This window comes from Nicotiana tomentosiformis, chromosome 4 (assembly GCF_000390325.3).
Source record: "Nicotiana tomentosiformis chromosome 4, ASM39032v3, whole genome shotgun sequence".
In the NCBI taxonomy this organism is placed as follows: Eukaryota; Viridiplantae; Streptophyta; class Magnoliopsida; order Solanales; family Solanaceae; genus Nicotiana; species Nicotiana tomentosiformis.
In genome coordinates this window covers 63,178,211-63,202,839 of record NC_090815.1, presented here as the reverse complement: position 1 = coordinate 63,202,839, position 24,629 = coordinate 63,178,211, and the positions used below count along the sequence as shown (strand labels likewise).

Here is a 24,629-nt window from a genome sequence, read left to right as displayed (position 1 = left end):
AACTCAAAACAAAAAGAATCCCCAACTACGATATTAAGAGAAAATGCTTCGTTGGATGAAATAAAAGTGGGATCAATATTTGACAAAAAGAAGAGTATAATTAACTGTTTTTCCAATATAGCAATTAAAGGACATTTTGAATTCAAGGTTGTTAGATCAAGCTCAACAAGATATTCGTTGAAATGCAATGATGATAGGTTTGGGTGATGTGTGCGTGCTTTCAAAATTAAAGATTCAACACTATTCAAGATAGTAAAGATTGAGAAAAATCATGACTTCCCAGTTAATACTATGAAAGCTGATCAAAGGCATGCAACTTCAAAGTTGATTAGTGGTTACATTATCGACAATCTTCGAGACCCAAGGTTTGAAGTTACACCAGCCTTTGTCATGGCAGAAATGCAAAAATTGCATGGACTAGACATTGGTTATCACAAGGCGTGGCGTGCTATTCAACGTGCTTCAGCTTTAATAAGAGGAACTCCTGAAGAGAATTATGAATTATTGTCTTCATACTTATATATGATGAAAAGTAAAAATCTGGGAACATACACTAACATAAAGATAGACGACAACAACAGGTAAACAATCAAAAAGATTTTTATTAGTCTGTTTTATAAACTTTAGGACATGGTGTCCTTAACTTGGATGCGTGCACTGAAAATGTTAAGGACATGGTGTCCTTAACTTTGATGTGTGCAGTAAAAAAGCTAAGGACATAGTGTCCTTAACTTGGATGTGTGCAATAAAAAAGTTAAGGACATGGTGTCCTTAACTTTGATGTGTGCAGTGAAAATGTTAAGGAAATGGTGTCCTTAACTTTGATGTGTGCAGTAAAAATATTAAGGACATGGTGTCCTTAACTTGGATGTGTGCAGTAAAAAAGTTAAGGACATGGTGTTCTTAACTTGGATGTGTGTAGTGAAAAACTTAAGGACATGGTGTCCTTAACTTTGATGTGTGCATTGTAAAAGTTAAGGACATGGTGTCCTTAACTTTGATGTGTGCAGTGAAAAAGTTAAGGACATTGTGTCCTTAACTTTGCTGTGTGTGGTGAAAATATTAAGGATATGGTGTCCTTAACTTTGATGTGTGCAGTGAAAAAGTTAACGAGATGGTGTCCTTAACTTTGATGTGTGCAGTGAAAAAGTTAAGGACATGGTATCCTTAACTTTGATGTGTACAGTGAAAAAGTTAAGGACATTGTGTCCTTAACTTTGCTGTGTGCAGTGAAAATGTTAAGGACATGGTGTCCTTAACTTTGATGTGTGCAGTGAAAAAGTTAACGAGATGGTGTCCTTAACTTTGATGTGTGCAGTGAAAATGTTAAGGACGTGGTGTCCTTAACTTTGATGTGTGCAGTGAAAGTGTTAAGGACACGGTGTCCTTAACTTTGATGTGTGCAGTGAAATTGTTAAGGACATGGTGTCCTTAACTTTGATGTGTGCATTGTAAAAGTTAAGGACATGGTGTCCTTAACTATGATGTGTGCATTCTAAAAGTTAAGGACAAGTTCTCCTTAACTTTGATGTGTGCACTGAAAATGTTAAGGACATTGTGTCCTTAACTTTGATATGTGCAGTGAAAATATTAAGGATTTGGTGTCCTGTATTTTTAATCGTATGTTAAACTGTATTTTCAGGTTTCTTTATATGTTTTATGCATATGGATCATCAATAGCTGGTTGGAATCATTGTAGACCAGTGATTGCTGTTGATGCAACTTTTTTGAAGTCAAAATATCGTGGTGTTTTAATGATTTCAGTTTCAAAGGATGCAAATAACCAAATATTCCCACTAGCCTTTGGAATTGCAGAATCTGAAAATAACAATTCCTATGAGTGGTACTTTAGTGAGCTTCGCAATGCAATTGGGAGCCGTGACAATTTAATTTTTTTATCGGACAGGCATCAATCTATTGCACATGGTATTGCAAAGGTATATCCTGAAAGCCACCATGGGATTTGTATCTATCATTTGGAGCAGAACCTAAAGCGAAGGAAAGTGAAAAGTGAGGTCATAAAACTTTTCCAAAGTGCTGCAAGAGTATACAGGCGCAAAGAATTTGATCTATACATGTCAGATATAGCAAAAGTTGATAAGAAGACTTTTGACTACTTGATGGAAGAACCACCGGAAAGGTGGGCACGTTCTTGTAGTCCACGACGAAGATATGACATGCTCACAACAAACATAGTTGAGTCAATGAATTCTATGCTATTAGAAGTAAGGGAGTTGCCTATATTAAGAATGATGGATTTCATCCAAGTGAAGCTACAACGTTGGTTTTATGAAAGAAGAAATGAAGCAGAAGGAACTTTTTATGACGTTTCTTGTTTGGTAGAAGAGGAATTGAAGAAAAAGATAGATTTAGCTTTTACTTTAAATGTAAGTATTATGTTCTTACTTTAGCTTATTATTTTAATGATAATTTAACATAATGTACTAACTTATAGTTTTTCAACTTTGAAGGTCTTCTCTGTTGATTCATGGCGTTCCAGAGTTGAGGAAGAAGAAATTACTTTCTTGGTGGACTTAAACAAAAGAACATGTGATTGTTTTCAGTTTCAATTTGATGAATTACCATGTATACATGCAATTGCAGCTATCGAGAAGAGAAACATCAAGAAGTCCAATTTCTGCTTGGACTGGTACTTAAAGGAATCTTGGCTGAAAACATATAAAAGATAAATACATCCTGTAGGACATACGGATTCTTGGATTGTACCAGAGAGTGTTAAGTCACAAATTATTAAACCTCCAGATTTCAAAGTTCCGCCAGGTAGAAGGCAGAAGAAAAGGCATATTCCAGCTACCGAATCATCAAAAATAACATTCAAACGTGGTCGTTGCAGAAGAATTGGTCATAATAGAACATCTTGTATATATTCTCCGGCAGTCCATCCATTTTTAAGGAAGCATAGAGAATAATAGATATATCCACTTATATTTATCTACTCTTTTAAAGTTTTTGCTATAAATTGGATTCATTTAGATTGTTTTTATTTGAGCAAGTAAACATTAGCAGATGGTTATATAAAAGATGTCCTGAATTTTCAAAGTTTCTTTGCACTTACTTGCTCTTTATTTCTTTTTCTTTTTCTGGAAGTTCAATTTACCTTTGTCGGACCAATTATTGTTTATGAAATTTTATTCTTGTTGTAAGTAAACAAGAAAGTCCTTTTCTTTATATAATTTGATGCCTGCAACTTGCTACATCTTTATTTTTAAAATGAGATTGGTACAAGTAAAACTTAAGGATGTAATCTTTTACAAGTCCTGAAAATTTCAAGTATGAATCTAATATTAAGGACATAAATTTGTAAAATGTCCTTAACTTCTGAAAATCTCAGATTATTATCTAGATTTCCAGAAGTTCAGGACATTTCAGAAAAATATGTCCTGAATATTATTTTCATCCTTCAACAAATCAGGACGTTTATGAATATAATGTCCTGAAGTTCTACAATAATCAATGTATCTTTTGCTATATCTCTACAGATTTAATAAAAAATTGGCAATTTAAAATGGACAAATCAGTAGTTATAAAATTGACATCTACAGCTTGCTAAACACAGCTTGCTACATCTTATTTTTAAAATGAGATTGGTACAAGTAGACTTCAGGACATAATTTTTTGAAACGTCCTGAACATTTGAAGTATGAATCTAATATATAGGACATAAATTTCTAAAATGTCCTTAACTTCTGGAAATCTCAGTTTATTGTCTATATTCCAGAAGTTTAGCACATTTAAAAAAATATGTCTTGAATATTATTTTCATCCTTCAACAAATAAGGATGTAGTTAACAGATTCTGAAATTCTACAACAATCAATGTGTGTTGCTTTGAATTTCTAAAAACTTCAAGACAATTTAATCAAAGATTGGCCCTTTAAAACTGTGAAAAAATGGACAAATCAATAGTTAACAAAAATAAAGAAATTAATAACACGATGCCTTCATATTACTGCTGAAACTGTAATTTAGCATAGCTGTGACCAAAAAATTATGCTATGCAAACAAAATAAAGTGCCTTGTGACAATTTACAGGATATTTCAGAATTCATATGGATTCTTTACAGCAATTTTATACCAATTTCACTACAGCTGACTTTCTTTACAACTACACTACAGCTCCTTTGGGCAGGAAGTTTCATTTTCACTATCATAGTTGTCGCCTACATTTTTTGGTGGTGTATCATAACCAGAATTTCTTTTCCACTCTCCATGTGCCCAAAGATTTGCTGCAAGTTCTTTTCTGAAGTTTGATATGTCCTCAGGTTGGAATTTCTCCACATCCTTTCCCATCATCAATAACTCCACATACTTGATTAGGAATGCACCACAATCAGTCCTAAGAAAAATATGGAGTCAATTAAACAATATCTTTAATAAAATAAATCTAAAGTACATATAAATTATATAGCAAATGACAACACGTATGATCCAGTTTGGTGTGGTGATCTTTGCCACTGAATATCAAATTTGTTGAATGCATTTCCAAAAGACTTGTGATTTTTCTCAAACTGTGAGAACTTTAGCAAGTGGGGGATCATGCGTGCATACATTTCAATGTGTTTCATTCCTTGCTCATATGGCTCACTATATATGGAATCGTACACATCAATCTTTCTCTCATTCAAGTCCAATACCCCCAAAAGAAAATGTGTCACAACATCATTATCTTCTGAAGGAAACTGACATGGAAAAAAGATTTTGTCAACCTCTGTCCAAGCAATTCCACATCTACGATTGTCACCCCACACATATGGTGTGAGAACCAACTGATTATCAATCTGAAGCATCTTCATTGAAATCCTTATACACAATTAGCGTATAGTTATCAAAAAGTATATCTGTAGTTGTGCAACGAAAAGGATGGGCGCAAGGGTGGTAACATTCCTTCTTTCTCAAATAATACAGGGCAATATCAATATGCTTCATAAAAAGACAAAAAAAGAAAAAAAATCCATCAGTCATAAATAAATAAAAAATAATAAATTAAGAAGAAAGAAAATAAATGCCTTGTGAATTATCAATCCTTATCATCAAGTACAAAGCTACTATCTGCAAGCTCAAGGAAGAATATTTTTCTACTGATTTTTTGATGGTACAATTTATATGGATTCTTTTTCACACCATTATCCTCAGCATATATATCAGTTTGTCCCCTGAAAATTTTGAAAATATCAAAGTTAGAAAGTTTATAAGTTAGTTCTCAATTCCTAATTAAGGACACTTGTTCCTGAACCTACAGTAATAAGGTCATAAGTTTAGGACACTTAGTCCTGAAGTTAGAGTTGCAAATTCAAAATTTAAGGACAGGATGTCCTTAACTTACAGTTACAAGTTCAAAAGTTAAGGACACTTGGTCCTGAACTTAGACTTACTAGCTCATAAATTAAAGGACAATTAGTCACGAACTTAGAGTAACAAGCGCATAAGTTAAGGACAATTGGTCCTGAACTTAGAGTGAAAGTTAAAAAATTAAGGACACTTGGTCCTGAAGTTAGAATTGCAAATTCAAAAGTTAAGGACAGGATGTCCTTAACTTACAGTTATAAGTTCAAAAGTTAAGGACACTTGGTCCTGAACTTAGACTTACTAGCTCATAAATTAAAGGACAATTAGTCATGAACTTAAAGTAACAAGCGCATAAGTTAAGGACAATTGGTCCTGAACTTAGAGTGGAAGTTCAAAAATTAAGGACACTTGGTCTTGAAGTTAGAGTTGCAAATTCAAAAGTTAAGGACATGTAGTCCTTAACTTACAGTTACAAGTTCAAAAGTTAAGGACACTTGGTCCTGAACCTAGACTTACTAGCTCATAAATTAAAGGACAATTAGTCATGAACTTAGAGTAACAAGCTCATAAGTTAAGGACAATTGGTCCTGAACTTAGAGTAGAAGTTCAAAAATTAAGGACACTTGGTCCTGAAGTTAGAGTTGCAAATTCAAAAATTAAGGACAGATAGTCCTTAACTTACAGTTACAAGTTCAAAAGTTAAGGACACTTGGTCCTGAACTTAGACTTATAAGCTCATAAATTAAAGTCCTGAACTTAGAGTAACAAGCTCATAAGTTAAAGACAATTGGTCTTGAACTTAGAGTGGAAGTTCAAAAATTAATGACACTTAGTCCTGAAGTTAGAGTTGCAAATTCAAAAATTAAGGACAGGTAGTCCTTAACTTATAGTTATAAGTTAAAAAGTTAAGGACAGTTAGTCCTGAACTTAGACTTACAATCTCAAAAGTTAAGGATATTTAATCCTTAACTTAGAGTTACAAGCTCAAAAATTTAGGACATTTAGTCATGAAGTTAGAGTTGGAAGCTCAATATACTTAGTCCTGAATTTAAAATTACAAGTTCAAGACACAAATGTAAGCAATTAAGAAATAATGAATACATTTAGGGACTTACACTTTTTTGCGACCTTTCCATTTCTCCTTGCCCAACCACCCAATGAATTTCTTCAATAAGTTTTCATCATCTTTGGCATAATGAAAAATACATGTACGAGTATATTTTGATTTTATCCAGCCTGTATACTTAGGAGTATTTTCATTGTGCGCCATCGATGTTCCTCTTTTTCTTTTCTGTTCAAAAGGAGATTTTAATTGCCAACTAAGCTTCTTATTCCTTTTCCCTCGACCAAGCTCTTCTTCAACATTTCCTTCAACCTCCATAGACAAACCCTCATCAATGCTCATTTGTGTAGTCGGAGGAGTAGGAGTAAGAATAGCAAATGATGGACCATCAAAACCAATACTATCTCTCTTCCTTTTCCTAGTATATTGGTTAACAGCTTCATTTTTGTTTTGCTCTGCAAGCAACACTACATATACATTAGTTTGCTGCAAGTCGTCAATTCTATGAATTGTCAAATGAAGAGACAAAAACTAAGGACATAATTTTTGAAATGTCCTGACAATTTGAATTATGAATACAATATTAAGGACACAATCAATACTTGTGTTGGCCACACTGCCTTCTTGTATTTCTTTAACAGATAATAGTGCTGACATATTGCTTGTATTTTCTTTATCTTGCAACTGTTCTCCATGTTCTTCGATTGCAAGTTCACAAGATTCTGCAAAATATTTACAGGAGCTAACACAATTAGTACTTGTTACTAATCTTTGATTAAAACAAACATGTATAAGATGAAAAAAAACTCCGTCTAACCTTTTGCAACAGTCAAGATCATGCCAGTTAAATCATTATCTTGACTAGCATTTTTTTGGCTTCCAATATTGTCTGTTAGAGAGAGAGGTGTAGAGATATCATACGTTCCTTCTATACATTTGCAAACAATCTCACTTATGCTTGTTCCTTGGGTATTTTCTATGTCTTGAGATTGTCCTCCACTTCTCTCTTTTGAAATTTCATCATTTTGATAGTCCACTCCATCTTCTTTCCTTGCAGTTTCAAAAGATTCTGTAACATTTACAATTAATACTTGTTACTAATAGTTTATTAAAACTAACATTCAACATGTCATGAAAATTCCATCTAACCTTGATTGGCATCATTTTGATTTCCAAATTTCTCTTTAAGTGAGAGAGGTATAGATAGATCATATATTTTTTCAACACATTTGCATACAATCTCACTTATACTTGTTCCCAATGGATTTTCTAAATCCTGAGATTGCACTCCAGATTTACAAATTATGTCTGTTACACTTGTTTCTTTTGGATTTTCCTGGTCTTGACATTCCATTCCATCAAAAGATTCTACACACATTTGTAATCACAAAAAAGTTTATATTTATTATGCTATTGAATATAAATTTCAATGATAACAAATTCAAAAACTGTATCTAACCTTTCCCAATTTCGATGTCAATATCAGTTTCATCTTCTAGATGCGCATCTCTATAATCGCTTTCATAATGATCTTCTACATGCACATCTATATCATCACATTGATCATCAACTGCATCTTTGCTAATTGGAACACTAGGTTCTCTCTCTATGGTCCTTTCATGAGGTTTGTCAAGAAGCTTCAATAAAGTATCAATCTTTGATCCTAGGTTTTTCTTTAAAGCCTGTGAGATAGTATTTAAAATAAGAATTAGAATGTTAGCTGCTTATAAGTTACAGACATTAGTCCTTAACATAGAGGTACAAGCTCACAAATTAAGGACAAGTGTTCCTTAACTTAGAGTTACAAGAATAGAAATTAAGGACATGTAGTCCTGAACTTAGAGTTACAAGTTAAAAAGTTAAGGACAGGTAGTCCTAAACTTCAAGTTACAAGCTCACAAATTAAGGACACTTGGTCTTTAACTTAGAGTTACAAGCACAGAAATTAAGGACAGTTGGTCCTGAACTTAGAGTTCCAAGTTCAAAAAATAAAGACATGTAGTCCTGAACTTAGAGTTACAAGTTAAAAAGTTAAGGACAAATAGTCCTAAACTTCAAGTTACAAGTTAAAAAGTTAAGGACATGTAGTCCTGAACTTAGAGCTACAAGTTAAAAAGTTAAGGATAGGTAGTCCTGAACTTAGAGTTACAAGTTAAAAAGTTAAGGACAGGTAGTCCTAAACTTCAAGTTGCAAGCTCACAAATTAAGGACACTTGGTCCTTCACTTAGAGTTACAAGCACAGAAATTAAGGACATGTAGTCCTGAACTTAGAGTTACAAGTTAAAAAGTTAAGGACATGTAGTCCTGAACTTAGAGTTACAAGTTAAAAAGTTAAGGACAGGTAGTCCTGAACTTCAAGTTACAAGCTCACAAATTAAGGACACTTGGTCCTTAACTTAGAGTTATAAGCACAGAAATTAAGGACATGTAGTCCTTAACTTAGAGTTCCAAGTTCAAAAAATAAGGACATGTAGTCCTGAACTTAGAGTTACAAGTTAAAAAGTTAAGGACATGTAGTCCTGAACTTAGAGTTACAAGTTCAAAAGTTAAGAATATGTAGTCCTAAACTGAGAGTTACAAGCTCAAAAATTAAGGACATGGTATCCTTAACTTAGAGTTACAAGCACGGAAATTAAGGATATTACCTTGATGTCACTTTGAATCCTTTTTTCTGATAAAGCTATTTTTTGATGTATTCTAGTACATTCTACCTCCATATCCTTTTTGAACTTCTCCGATAATCTCTGAATCAAAAACCATAAAAACAAAAAAGTCTCTTAAGCAAAAATAAGCAAATAAAAAACTAATGGTATTCAAAGACAGAAAACCTACGTTAACAAATTCCTTAAGCAAGACTTCATCAAATTGTGTTGAAGGCATTGAACTTTGATCTTGAGACAATGGCACATGCACACTAGTGGGCTCCGCATCTACTTCAGAAGAAAGAAATGGTACCATCTCAAGCAACTGATACAACTATTATATAAGGAAAAAAAACGTAAGTATTCAGAACTAAAACACATAAACAAAAAAATAGCTAGTAATCCTGTTAACTTACTTTTTCATTATGGAAGTACTTTTTATATAGGGTGTCATAATGTGAAGATTTCATATCTGAATAACATACCGGGGGAACCCACCTTCTCTGAAGTTCACAAATTATTTTTCCTGAAAAATTAGGAATACTTTCATAATCCAAACACAGAAGGCGAAAGGGAAGCCAAGTATAGTATAACTGTCCTTCTCTTTCTCTTTCTCTTTCTCTTTCTCTTTCTCTTTCTCATTCTCATTCTCTTTGTCTGAAGTATTTTGTTTGGGCTTCAAGCAGCTCTTCAATGATTTTAGTAACTTTTCATAACAAAGAGAGCCCCAATTGAAAGAAAAGCAGAGTTCATCGTCATCTATGATTTTCATTACCCGCTCAGACACATTCCGATTCTTGCGCTTCCCTATCAACACAGATTCAACAAAATAAATTGTTGCCAACTTCACCGCATCGTCATGGCTGCCTACAAATGATGCAGTTGTACCATATGGGTGACTAGTAATAAAACGCCACAAATCTCCTAACTCAATTCTATCCTTTCCAGGGAAGTAGACTTTCGAAAGCCTATTCTCTCTTTCACATAAAACTTTGAAGTCCACCGAAGAAGAACATTTCAACCCAGTAATTATCTGGAACGCTTCACGTGTAAACTTCACTTCATGATCAAAAACCTTGAATGTCATTGAATGCGATTCATTGCTTATAATTTCTAAAAGCAACACACAATGAATAAGTCTACCACAGAACTTCACACCTTGTAATCGGAAAAAGTTTCCGAAAACACCATCCCTCAACTTCTTCCATTGCGTGTTCGACAAGAAACTTTTTATTGTTTCCTTATACTGAAAATCTCCTTTCCAATAGCTCATCGAATTACGCCAATCATCAAACTCGAAAATACGATCTTCTTCCATTAGCACACTACAAAGAAGGAAATAGAACGTAAATATTAGGACTATATTTCTGAAATGTCCTTAATATTTACACTACAAAACTAAAATCCAGGACCTAAGTAGATGCATCTTTAATAGAAGAACAATAAACTAAAATTAGCTTACAAATTCTTAGGACTATTTTTCTGAAATGTCCTTAATATTTACACTACAAAACTAAAATCCAGGACCTAAGTAGATGCATCTTTAATAGAAGAACAGTAAACTAAAATTAGCTTACAAATTCTTAGAACTATTTTTCTGAAATGTCCTTAATAATTAAACTAAAAAACTAAAATCCAGGACCTAATTAGATGTATCTTTAATAGAAGAACAATTAACTAAAATTAGCTTACAAATTCTTAGGACTATTTTTCTAAAATGTCCTTAATATTTAAACTAAAAAACTAAAATTCAGGACCTAATTAGATGCATCTTTAATAGAAACACAATTAACTAAACTTAGCTTACAAATTCTTAGGACTATTTTTCTGAAATGTCCTTAATATTTAAACTAAAAAACTAAAATCCAGGACCTAATTAGATGCATCTTTAATAGAAGCGCAATTAACTAAAATTAGCTTACAAATTCGTAGGACTATTTTTCTGAAATGTCCTTAATATTTAAACTAAAAAACTAAAATTCAGGACCTAATTAGATGCATCTTTAATAGAAGCACAGTTAACTAAAATTCCTAAACACAGTTAGCTTACAAATTCTTAGGACTATTTTTCTGAAATATCCTTACATAATCAATATATTGATTGAACCACAAACACATTTCAATACTAAAAGGTTCTCAATAACTTTCTCACAAAAATCTGCACCTTATTCCTCAGCGAATCAAGTTATAATCATTATTTTGGACATTTCACACATACTTGATGACAAATACAGCATTGATCACGATTAGAGATATACAAAAAGAAAAATGCATAAAAGCAAAATCGAAAACATACCAGTACGCTGGTTCGCTGTAGAGAAGATGACAAATGAGAAGAGATTAAGTTGGACAAAGTATACGCAGACAATTGTTGTGGGCTGGGCAGGAGCGATATTAAGGGAGCAAAATTTTGCTTATCAAATTTTGGCTCTGAACTTCAATCGAGAGAAGAGAGTTGCTTGCAGGAACTATATTGAGGGAGCAAAATTTTGCCTATGAAATTTTGGCTCTGAACTTAAATGAGAGAAGCGTATAAAGGAGGGTATAAAGGAAGGGTTTGGGAATAAAAGAAATAGAAGAAAGGGTAAAAATATCTTTTCATATTAATTTTAATAGAGTAGTGGCTATTTTTGCTCAACATTAGAATTGGTGGATAAAAAATAAACACCACCTTATTTAGTGGCTACCACACGCCATTTTTACTCTCTATAACAACATCCCTATATAACAATCATTTACTATAAAAATTTAGTTTTTCTTAGAATCGATTTTTTATGTTATATTTTACCTCTCTATAACAACTTTTTACCTATAACAGTAACATCTATCTTTATGACAGTACGCTTTTTGTAAAATTACCCCTCTATAACAGCCATGTACATTTTTTAAGATTATTATTAATAATAATTCTAAATATTTTAATCAAATATTTTATAACTTTAATATAAAACTTATAATAGAAATAAAGATAACAGTACGTCTCATGAAAATATGCATTGTAGCCTTGATTATATTTTTTTAGTGGTGCTATTGTACTAACATTGAATTATTCAGGTTCATTATCTCCCACCTAATATGACATCACATCTTCAACATGTTGATGCCGGTATAATTGTAAATTTTAAAGTTAAGTACAAAAGCCGCTTCATCAAGAATCTGATTGATGAATATGAGCGCAATGGGAGCCATCCATTATCTAATGACAATAAGTTCAATATGCGACAAGCTATTAACACTTTAGTAGAAGCATGGAATGATGTGAAGGCCTCCACCATTCTCCATTGTTGGAAAAAGACTGGAATCCTACCTACACATGACAATCCCAATATTGATAGTGAAAATATTGAATTAGTCGATGATGTTGGGAATGTATCATCACTTATAGCACAAATCCCATATGATAACATCAATGAGACGATGGATGCTGCCACATATGTGCAATTTGATGCAACACTTCCTATTATTGAGACTTTCACTAATGAAGAAATTATTGCCCAAGTTATTGGAGTGGAAGAAGAAGACACTATGGAGGTAAATGAAAGTGCTGACAAAGAACCTCAACCTACTGCTACTTGGAGTGAGATAGAAGACTCAATTGTTAAGCTCTCAGATTGCCTTCAAGGAAAAGCAATTGGATATCTTTTTGCTGATAGTTCGAATGTAAATCTTCGCCGATTCAAGCGTTATACCGCTAGTAAGAGACTGGAATCTATGAAACAAGCTACAATTATGGAGTTCTTCCATCAATCTTGAAAGATTTAATTGTGTGCCTTAGAGTTTTAAATGTTTGTACGTTTAGTTATGAATTTTTTTAATAATATATTAGATTTCTTTAGCATTTAATTCATGAAATATTCATATCTTTTGAGATTTTGAATTTAAATATTATTTTTACCTTTATATGTAATATTAAAAAAGAAAAAAAAATTATTTTTTGGATAATTTTTGTCTATAACAGCCAAAATATATTCAAACGCCAAATGATGTTATAGGTGTATAACAACCATTCACTATAAAAGCTAAAATATTTCGGAACAAATGATGATGTTATAGAGAGGTTTGACTGTATTATTCCCTTCTTACAAAAATAAAAAGAAAAACTTCTTGAACATGGATCAACTTTCCTTATCAGCAATCTTCTCAGTCAGAACTCGTCGTACTGAGTTTCTCTAGTGCAATTTATATTTTTTGTATAATTTATGACCTATTGCATAGTGAGCAAGTTACTCAACACGCAACCAAATGATAAAAACTGCAAGTTTCCCTGTGAATGATTTTTTTAAAAAAACTATAAAAGAGACCGTATCAATAAAAGAAGACTTGCTTTTTGTTTGGCTTACTAAGTTATGTATTGAAATCATTAGAATAAAAAACAAAGGTCATTTCATATTTAAGGAATTTAAGAGGATTAATAAGTATATATAACACTTAGTTAGCCTCCTCGTAGACATAGTAAATTATTGATTTCCAAATTATTCAGTAGTATATCTTCCGTCTCAAATTAGTTGTCATATTTTACTTTTTAAGAGCTAAATTATGTAAATTTTGATCACATTTTTAACACGATTGGTGCTGACCACACTAGATGCTACCGTGGTAGTACCGTATTGGAATGAAAAAGTTACAACTTGTAATATTTTTTGTATAACTTTTGAATATATAAATTTTAATATTAAATAGTGAGTTGATCTAAATTCAATTTAACTTTAAAATTTAATCAAAGTGACTCTCAAAAATTGAAACACGAAAATTAATTTGGGAGTAACAATTAAAAATTGTTGTATGTTTTTAGTGAAATAATAATAAGCATTAAAAATTGTTTAAGTTATGATAAAGCATTACAATATTTTTGCGTGACATAATTCTTTTCTCTATTAAGTTAGCTAAATATGATCAATATTACTCATTTTTAAGAGTTTGTACTTTTTTTCCCTATAACTCAATTACATAGTTTAGTAGTATTTGTGTGATTTTTAAAAATTTATGTTCACTGATATAGAGTACGCACGTATTCTAAAACTAGTTATTATAAAAGCACGAATATTAGAACACTAAATGTTAAACGTAAAAATATACTCGAAATATTAAAAAGACTTTTATGCCCTTTCAAATCTAAAATATTTCTTTAAAAAAGCATCATGTTGGATAAAATTATAATATCTAAGATTTTACCCAATGTTTAGGAGTTTTTAAATTTAACAAAAAATTGTTATTTGACTACAATTATAAAATTAGAATCCTAAAACTAAAAATACTAAATGTCCCCTAAGCCAACGTGGCAATCTTGTGTAGACCCTCAATCCAAAAAACTCCTCGCATGAATTTGATGTTAAGAGTTCAAATCTAAAATAAACTAAACTTACAGAGACTTAATTATTTACAAGTCTTGTTACGTGGTATATAAAGCTGGGAATGAAAAAATGATGTGTGAATCTATATGCCCAACAAGGGTATTTATCTGTTTTCTCCCTTTTTTGGCAATTTTTATTTTTCCCCCATTTTTTTCATTTATGTGCTTTCAATAAAAAACACAACGGTCGCTTCTTTTATTTTTTCCACCTACCGTTTTTTAACCAATAATCGCTACTTTTATTACTCTTCTCTCTCTTGACTGAAAAAAAAACGTTTGCATGTCTTCTCCTTCTTTCTTCTTGTGTCTTTGATTCTTCTCTTCACTCAAGTTTTCCCTCTTCCGAAAGTGATTGACAAATTATTGTTGTTTACTTACCTCAACCAATTGATGATTTTATACATTTTAATGCTGACAATTTGAGTTATGTATAGGGTAAAATTGATTTATATTAAATGATCGAATGATAGCGTGACACGTGGAACATGAGACATGCGAAAGACAAATCGAGTAAGAACCAAGACCGGGAACAACAACTGCAATTAGCATCGGACATACCTGGAAGGGAGCATAGTCAACGTGAGTGGGTCGAATTTTTGTCACCAGATGGTATTTAATGAAGAATATTCCCTAGTATTAAATAGGCAGCCGTTACAGAGAATTTTGGCATTCATGGCATACCATTACGTATTCATCAATTGCCCCTTTTATTGTCATTTAAGATGAGCTTGATCCTAGGATCTTGTTTCCTAGGTATAGTTATAAATAGTAGTTTCAACAGTCATTGTAAGGAGAGGAAATTCTTGGCATAACTTCTGTTGCATTCTATTCTCAAGCTAAATAAGATAACTTTACTTGTTCTTACATATTATTCTTATTTTTATCCTCAGAAGCATCGCTCCTGGAGCCGGGCTATCCATTTCTTTTGGTCTTAATGCTAAGTCTTATTTTTAATCTAGTTTATTTATTATTTTTGGATCAAATCAGTTCGCTTGTCTATAAATCACGTAATAAATTCAACTGTACCATTTTACGAGTAAACAGTTTAGCGCCCGCCGTGGGGATTAGACAGTTGCATAATTGAGTTGATTCTTGCATTTATTACTAATTCGTTTGATTCTTTGTTTCATAGCAAAAAAATCGAAAATGGCAGCTAACGATGTCAACATCGCACACAACATTGAGAAGCATGAAAATCTGCCTCAACATGAGAATTCGATCAGTGACACCTGCAACGAGGGGACGTGGCAACTCCGGTCCATGGCGGACAATATCCCCAACATGTTCGGGAACCAACTCCCAATGATGCGGAGGACAAACACGTTGCGAAAACGGTAAGGATCTTGAGAGAGCAACAGAAAGCCATCATGGGTCATCTCTCAAGGCAGGACTAGGTCATTACGAAATTGAAGTAGGCATTATCAGGTGCTTCCAACAATGCAAACGGAAGAGTCCTAGTTCCTCCCGACGCTCTTGCAAATCAAACGGCTCAAAGAGTTGATAATAATACCCCTAGGGGTGAGGTCGACATTGATGGTGCCGGGGGGACCGGTACCGATTCCGGTAACGATAACAGTAATGATCCCTTCAAAACCAAACTCATAAGGTTCATGAGAGAGATGAAAGAGCGGATGGATCAGAACATGAAGGATTTTGCGCCCGAATGGACCAAATTCCGGGCGCACCACTAGTTTTGAAGGACCCGGATTCAAAAAAATATTCTCAGTTGCCGTTCAAACCGAGTGCAGCATCGGAGTTAATCCCAAAGAGATTCAAGATGCCGGACATACCAAAATATGATGGGACTTCAGATCCCAGAAGCATATCATAACTTATACAACGGCGGTGAAAGGGAACGATTTAGCTCAACATGAGATCGAGTCGGTCCTGCTGAAAAAGTTTGGAGAAACCCTCACTAAGGGGGCCCTGACATGGCATTCACTATTACTCGAGCATTCGATTGATTCTTTTGAAATGCTCGCAGATTCGTTCATTAAGGCCCATACCGGGGACAGGAAGGTCCAGGCCAGGAAGGTGAACATATTCAGGATCGCATTGGGTGAGTTCGAATTAATGCGAGAATTTGTGATCAGATTCCAGAAAGAAAGGATGTTGCTATCGGTCGTACCAGACGAGTGGACAACGGAGGCATTCACAAAAGGTTTGAACTCGATAAGCTTTGACGCCTTCCGAAAGCTGAAGGAAAGCCTGCTCGAGTTCCTAGCAACCACATGGACGGATGTCCATAACCGCTATGAATCGAAGATAAGGATAGAAGATGATCAACTTGGGTTCCCGACATCAACCAAGGGGGGGACCGAGACAAGGACCGAGATAAGTTCAAGGATGATTTTGATACGGACAGGCGATTTTTTAAAGGCTGCTTTTTGCCTTACGAGAGAGCTGAGGGACACAGCAGTAAAGGGTTCCGGTCCTCGAATAGGTTCACTCCCGAAAGAAGAACTGACAGTGGTCGGAACAACATATCGTTACTAGAAAAAGAGGTATCGGGGACTCGGGATTCCACTTATCCCAGGTTGTCAGATTATAATTTCAACATCAGTGTAGTGGAGTTGGTATCGGCGATGAGGAATATCAAAAAAACAAGATTCCCGAAGCCAAACAGATTTGATCCCAGCCAGAGGGATCCCAACTTATGGTGAAAATATCACGGGACTCATGGCCACAAAACTGGGGACTGTCAGCATTTGTGCGAGTAGGTGGCAACGCTATTGAAGAACGGCCATCTTATGGAGTTCTTGAGCGACCGAGCCAAAAACAATTACGGCTGCAGTCAGGACAACACAGAACCCTCGAAGATAGGGGAAGACCCTCCTTGGCTGACTATCAATATAATTTTCGGAGGGAATGAAATCAATAGTGTAACCTTCTCGGTGACAAGAAGATGAAGGTTTTGGTAACCCACAACAAGAGACTCTGGGAAGTTGCCGAAGATGACATTACCTTCATGGAGCAAGACGCCGATGGACTTCTTCTACCGCATAACGATGCCACGGTAATTTCCCTTAATGTTCTAGATTTCAATATTAAGCATATTTTGGTTGACCCAGGAAGCTCAGCCGATATCATTCAATGGAGAGTGCTGGAATAATCCAAATTAATCGGAAGTATCATTCCAGCAACAAAGCTCCTCGTCGGGTTCAACTTGGCAAGTGTGACAACCCGATGAGAGATCTTGCTGCCCATGAACGCCGAAGGGGTCACAAATACCACCTTATTTGAAATGGTGGATGGTGACATGGGCTACAACATAATTCTCGGTAAAGCATGGTTACATGAGATGAAGGCTATACCATCAACATATCACTAACTATTGAAATTCCCGACCCAAAGGGAATCAAACAGATAAGAGGAGATCAACCGGCAACAAGAGAAATGAACGCAGTGTCGATTTCCACCAGTAAAGGGAATGAGCCCAGCAAATAGCAATTATAGGAACTGGCGCCTGCTCCCGTGCCAAGTGAAGATGATAAGGGCGAGGAGTTATCGGAATCCCACCAGGTACTGAGATACTTTCAGGTACCGGAAAAGACAGACGTGACCAAATCCACAGCAGAAGGACTCGAACAAGTGGCTTTGTTCGAGGAATTCTTGGAGAGGAAGTTTCACTTCGGAACATGACTTAATCCCGAGCTCATGTCAGGATTTATTAATTTCTTTAAAACTAACATTGATTGCTTTTCATGGTCGTACTTGGATATGACAGGTATCCCGCTAAAAGTGGTCGTGCACAAGCTAAGCCTGGACCCGAGTGTCCCTCTGATAAGGCAGAAGAAACGCTCGATAGCCGAGGTCAGAAACAGGTTTGTTAAGGAAGACGTAACTCGACTACTTGACATCGGTTCAATCCGGGAGGTAAAGTATCCTGAATGGTTAGCTAATGTAGTTGTAGTTCCGAAAAAGAATAACAAATTTCGAATGTGCGTAGATTATAAAGACTTGAATAAGGCATGCCCTAAAGACTAGTTCCCACTGCCAAACATTGATCAAATGATTGATGTAACGGCCGGGCACGAGTTAATGAGTTTTCTCGATGCCTATTCCGGGTACAATCAAATTAAGATGAACCCGAATGAGCAGGAAAAACCTTCGTTCATAACGAACTTTGACATATATTGTTATAATGTGATGCCTTTCGGGCGTAAAAATGCCGGAGCCACTTATCATAGGCTCGTGAACAAGATGTTCGAGAAGCAAATAGGTAAAACGATGGAAGTGTATATAGATGACATGTTGATAAAGTCTTTGAATGCATGTGATCATTTAAAGCACCTCTAGGAAACCTTTGATATCTTGAGGAAGCACAACATGAAGCTCAACCCGGAAAAATGCACGTTCGGGGTTGGCTCCGGTAAGTTTTTGGGTTTCTTGGTTTCACAGAGATGGATCGAGGTAAATCCTGATAAAATCAAAGCCATCGAAGACATCCCGGACCATCTTACAAGCGTAAAAGAAGTACAGAGATTAACTGGTAGATTAGCCGCTTTAAGCAGGTTCATCTCTCGATCCTTGGAAAAATGTCATCGCTTCTTCTCACTCCTGAAGAAGAAGAACAATTTTGAATGGACTCCGGAATGTCAGCAGGCCTTGAAAGACCTGAAATGTTATTTATCAAGCCCCCCGCTACGATCAAAGACTAGGGAAGGTGAACAATTGCTAATATACTTAGCGATCTCAGAAGTAGCGGTAATGTAAAAACCCGAAAAAATTTCGAAGTACTTAAGTGTAAAGTCCAGTAAAAGTTGAAAAAGAAAATAATATTTCGTGGTGCCGAATTGGGCTTACGTGTTTGAGGATTGTATAAATTCTTTGTGGCGATCTTGCTCGCCGCGGCTCAGACTTTTTGGATTGAACAATACACCGGAAAGTAAAGGAAAATATTTGGCGAAAAAGTACATTTCTACGGTCCATTATGCGACCGCAGAATCACTCTGCGGACCGCATAATGGCCGCAGAGTGAGGCAGTTAATTGGGTCAGTTGGAAGTAATTATGCGGTTGACTATGCGATCGCATAACTATTATGCGCTGCACTATGCGACCGCAGAACAGTTATGCGGACCGCATAGTGACCGCATACACAGACATATTTTTGATCATTTTTGTCAGCAATTATGCGACCGATATGCGGTCCGCATATCCATTATGCGGTCGCATATGCGACCGCAGATCTTGTTCCGGAGCTCCATTTTTGTGTTTTTAAAACCCGACCCTATTTCGTTAAATACACTATTTGGTCTATTTTTGAGCTATAATCTGACATTTTAGAGTGAGAGAGAGAGTGCCTTAAAGTGAGAAGGTGTTCTTCAATAATTGTTCTTCAATTCTTGCTCAAGTTTTGGAAGATTAAGAAGGGAAGCTCACTAGGTATTCATCCTAGAGGTAAGATTCTACTCCCTAAACCCTAATTTCGAAATTTTCTGAAATGGGTAATTAGCAAGATAATTTTTGGGCATGAGAGTTATTTATTTTATATGCATGTGTTATCAAAGGGTGTAGGAAGATTGTTGAGATAAGAATGGTAAAGATTGGGTTGTGGGATGATGGAATCCTCCATAAAAGGACCTTGAAACCTTAATGCACACCTAGTGTTTGATAAAATGCTCAAATGAGCTAGAACCATAATCATTTTCCTAATTTTGGTTCAATTTGTTATATTTCTAAAATAGATTGAAATTGCTAAGAATTCCGGAATGTTTTAGAGTTTAAGGAAGCTCAATTGAGGTATGTTGGCTAAACTCTTCTCTTAAAATTGGATCCCACGATATTCATGTGAATTATATAAGTCCCGAGTGGTTCATTATAAAATTGGCTATTCCGAGTAAGATTGGGTTGAAAGATGTATGTTCAACAAGTATCCCCAAATGCTTTATTCATGTTATGTTATCAATTGAGGATGTGTTAAAATATGGGTTGTGCATTAATAATGTTTCGACTTCAAGTCAAGTTCAAACGAAGGCTATTATGCCAAATTTTATGAAATATCTCTATGTGTCTTAGACTCTAAATTGCTCAAATGTGTACTACACACCTTGATTTGAATTGTATTTATTGTTGATGATGATGATGATATTTGAAATTGAAAAGGTGAGCATGAAATACTGAATATGGCCAACGTGCCAAGATTGATCTTATAATTATGGCCATTAGTGCCAATAAAATGAAAAGATGTGAAAGTAATGTGAAATGCGATGATTGATATAAAAAGGTTGATGTCTCAAATAAGATAGCCTAGCTAGGTGGGTCGTGATCGGACACCATGCCACACACATGGTGGTGATTGTGCTAGAAATTGTAATTGAAATTGTGATTGTGGTCGATGTCCCTAATGGATAGCCTAGCCGATCGGGTCGTGATCGGACTCCGTGTTAAAGACGGTGGTATTGATATTGAGAGTAATTTTGGTTGATGTCTCTAATGAGATAGCCTAGCCGATCGGGTCGTGATCGGACTCCGTGCTCAAAGTACGGTGGTACTGGTTTTGTGAATAATGGTTTTGTGAATAATGGTATTGTGGACAATGGTATATCGATACTAAAAATCTCCCAATGTGAGATATGGAAATTAATTTGAACATTGTATTGATCCTAAATTGAGGTTTGATGTTGATTAAGTCTTTCATTGATATTATGATAATCTTGTTTATTTTATTTGTCATTCTATTGAGAGGGTGTTTAGTTATATATACTAGTGCTATTCGACAGTACTAACATCCCTTTTGCCCGGGGTGCTGCATCTTTAAAAGGATGCAGGTGGTTCCACAGTAGGAGATATTGATCAGTGATAGCAATACACCTTCTTCCCAGCTGACTTGGTGAGCCCCACTTCATTCCGGGGTCATGAATCTTTTGTACTTTGTGTATTCTATTTGAGGTATAGCCGGGGCCTTATTGCTGGCATTATCATCGTACTCTTCTTTATCTATAGAGGCTCCGTAGACATAGTGTGGGTTGTGTATTGGTGCTGGAAAAGTCAAAATATATATTATGTTGCGGTTGTATTACTTGTCCATTTGAGACTTTAAAAAAAATGATGAACTATTGAAAATGAATTGGTATTGTAGACATGAACCCCTTTTTGTCTAATTAATGAAAATATGTATTATCTCCATTCGTGGATGAGTTTGGGTAGAATGAAATCTAACAGGCTTGCTCGGTCGGGTTCACTCGGTTGAGCGCCAGTCGCGCTCCTCGATTTTGGGGCGTGACAAACTTGGTATTAGAGCCTAAGGTTTTAAAGTGTCCTAGGATGTCTCGGAGCCGTGTCTAGTAAAGTCCTTATTATTGGTGTGTTGTCGATCACATCTATAATTAGGATGCTACATGGGCATTTAGGAATAATATCCTTCTTTGATATTCTGAATTGTGCGATGAAACTGGTTGTGAAACTGTTCTTCCTCCAACTCGTGCGTTGAGGTTCAAGGTAAGTTTAAATGCTCTTTTGGTTTATTCCAAGTAATGTTGTTATGTGACATGACGAAGGGGTAAAGGCCTTAATATTAAATAGATGGCACATGTATCATGTTGAATAAATGGTATGGCCATATATGACAAGTATATAGTATCATGAGCATACTTTATATGAGAAGAGTGCTAGAAGTGATGATGACCCACCTCCAAAGAGGCATTGACGTGATAAATGAGACCTAAGCTTATCTAGTACATGTGGATAGTGTGGGAACCATGTGTATGATTCAAAGATGTAAATTTATTACATAGGCACGTGATATATGAAAGGCATGGCCTGGAGAGTAATGATAAATGTGTAGGTCTCTTACGGGAGACAAGAAGATATGAAAGGAGAGTTAAGTGAACCCACAATGAGAAGACCCTAGTACTATGAATGTTATAAAAATCCCAGGAATGTGCGAAGCAGTGTTACACTCCAAAAAGGATATTGACATGAGGAATTTGGATCCCAGGTTTGTGTGGCTGAATAAGAGTAGAGAACTTATGAGGTTAATACCATAGGGACTTAAATCTCCCTAATAGTCAATCATATACAAGAGGACTAGAGATGTAAAACATATGTCCTTCAAATTGCTAAATTCAAGACTTGTGTCGAAATATGAAACATTCACCCCAAGTGGGGAGGGAAGGACCATGGTGAGGCTACTTAAGTGCAATAAAACGAGAGTAGGGCCATGTAGCTATGATGTTTGGATATTTTGTTGAAGACATGTGTAGTCTAGAAAAGTGGTAAGGGATAATGTGATTCTCTGAAAGGAAATGCAAAAGATAAACCACTAGTACAAAAATAATGTGGAAGGTTAAGAAATGTAAATTCTTCGTACGTGGCAATATACATGACAAGGTCAACGATACTAAAAACTAAGAGTAATATTTGCAAAAAAGGGTTTTATACTTGTTAGAGTGTCAGGGACAATGGAACTCAAGGAAGTACTACAGATCAAATATGAAAGGCTTGCGAGTTCTTAGAATGAGTTAATCACGGATTTGCGATTTAGCTAAAGTTCCAAGGCTTTAAGAAAGACATAACGAGTGGGAGAGATAAATGTGATGTTATAATAACCTAAGAGTGCATCTGGACTTGATGGAGAGTCTCTTAAGAATCTTATAAGCAAGGAAGTGTTAAGTGATACATGGATGAACACACTTTCCCACGGATATCCCAACAAGTGTCGTTAAGCGAGCAGGATGAATTCCCAACTAAGGTAAAAGACCACGTAATGCATGGAAGAGCGTATAGCTATTCACTAACTAAAAAGAATGAGGCGAGAAGAATTGGAAGAAAATCTATAAATTGAGATGGTCATGGATATCGCAAAATAGTTCGTATCCGAATGGTGGGCTCGCCTAGAGCATAAGTGTTAATAGACGATATAAAGGATCAACTATAATACAGCCAACTTGAGTGACATTGAATATCAACTAGAAGAATTACAGGGAGTTCATGTCTACATATTACATTAGAAAGTGAGACTACTGGTGATGAAGTGGTGGTGTGATAAACTTAACAAATCAGGCACAATGATACTACGAGTTAATGGGAGGCAGACAAGTGTGTGGCACAATAAGGCTGTCAACTATGAATTAAGGGAAAAATGGGATGTGAATGAATGCTCTAGTCATAAAGGAAATATATTACCATCATATTGTCTAGACCAAAGGAAAAAAAAGAAGGGGGAAATGTTCGAAACAGATTGAGAGAGGATGAACACTTGTTACAAACCAAACATACTTAACATGATAGCTCTTAGGCTGCAATACCAGGAAACACTATTGGTGACTACAATACTGGGAATAAGGTGAGTTACTCATCGAGGATGAAATCAGGTGGACTAAGTCCTACACTTATAAGGAAAACAAGAAGTCGTCGTTGAAAAATCTGGGAGGATCTCAAGTTTCAGAAAATGCCCTATTCGGGCCAATGACTTTTGTTGAATTGAATATATATGAAGGGTGTTGATATGTGTTTTGGGAAGTGTTTAGCAGTAAATAGGGATCGTGAGAATGTTCACAAGGGAAGTAGAGTCATTTCTTAAAAATCTTATAAGATTTACAAGGAGGAAAGAGGGTGGCTAGGAAAGGTCTGAGCACGATGTTACTTCATATTTGAGGCAATGCCATGCAGGTTGATTTTATCAGGGTGTGCGCGCAAGCTAGTAGATGTTATTCATTTGAAATGGATGGCCCTATAAGAAAACTGACCTAGTAATGTCTTTTGTTGAGAAATTTGGGAAAAACAAGTTGCAAGTACTAATAAGATTGTAACCGTATCAAGGAAATTCTTGTAGAACTTAAATCCTAGGAGGTCATATAAAAAAGAAATGTGATATAGATGTTCCACTAATGATGCAATATGGCAAGACGATCATTTATGCTTCTAGGCAACTCAAAAATTATGAAAAGAACTACCCAATACATGACTTAGAACTTGCGGCGGTGGTATTTGCATTAAAAATTTTGCGTCATTATTTGTATAGGGTCCATGTGGATATATTCACGGACCACAAGAGTCTTCAATATATTTTCAAACAAAAGGAGCTGAATCTGAGACAGAGAAGATGGCTTGAGTTACTCAAGGATTTCGACATCAATATTCTTTATCACCCGGGAAAGACCAATGTTGTGGCGGATGCTCTTAGCCGAAAATCTATGGGTAGTTTGGCTCACTTGGAGGCATATCAAAGGCCATTGGCCAAGGAAGTTCACCGATTGGCTAGTTTGGGAGTTCGTCTTGCGGACTCTAGTGAAGGAGGGGTGATTGTGCAAAATAGGGTTGAAT

General features: G+C 35.3%; 2 protein-coding genes across 2 annotated transcripts; both read left to right on the top strand.

Moving 5' to 3' along the window:
- Nucleotides 1-290: 290 nt before the first annotated feature.
- Nucleotides 291-2,690, top strand: LOC117279599 (protein FAR1-RELATED SEQUENCE 4-like). Its single transcript, XM_070201021.1, has 3 exons — nt 291-581; nt 1,643-2,387; nt 2,472-2,690. Exons 1-3 carry the CDS (start codon nt 292-294, stop codon nt 2,688-2,690), a joined length of 1,254 nt encoding a protein of 417 aa, XP_070057122.1. The 5' UTR covers nt 291.
- Nucleotides 2,691-12,087: 9,397 nt separating this feature from the next.
- LOC104108111 (uncharacterized) lies at nt 12,088-12,765 on the top strand. Its single transcript, XM_009617091.1, has one exon. The coding sequence runs from the start codon at nt 12,088-12,090 to the stop codon at nt 12,763-12,765; it is 678 nt and encodes a 225-aa protein (XP_009615386.1).
- The last annotated feature ends 11,864 nt before the right edge of the window (nt 12,766-24,629 follow it).

Excerpts from the sequence above, each read along its gene's own strand:
- LOC117279599 (XM_070201021.1), top strand. The coding sequence starts at position 292 with ATGAAAGCTGATCAAAGGCATGCAACTTCAAAGTTGATTAGTGGTTAC. Across the intron at positions 582-1,642 it reads AAGATAGACGACAACAACAG|GTTTCTTTATATGTTTTATG; the intron begins GTAAACAATCAA and ends CTGTATTTTCAG. Across the intron at positions 2,388-2,471 it reads ATTTAGCTTTTACTTTAAAT|GTCTTCTCTGTTGATTCATG; the intron begins GTAAGTATTATG and ends TCAACTTTGAAG.
- LOC104108111 (XM_009617091.1), top strand. The coding sequence starts at position 12,088 with ATGACATCACATCTTCAACATGTTGATGCCGGTATAATTGTAAATTTT.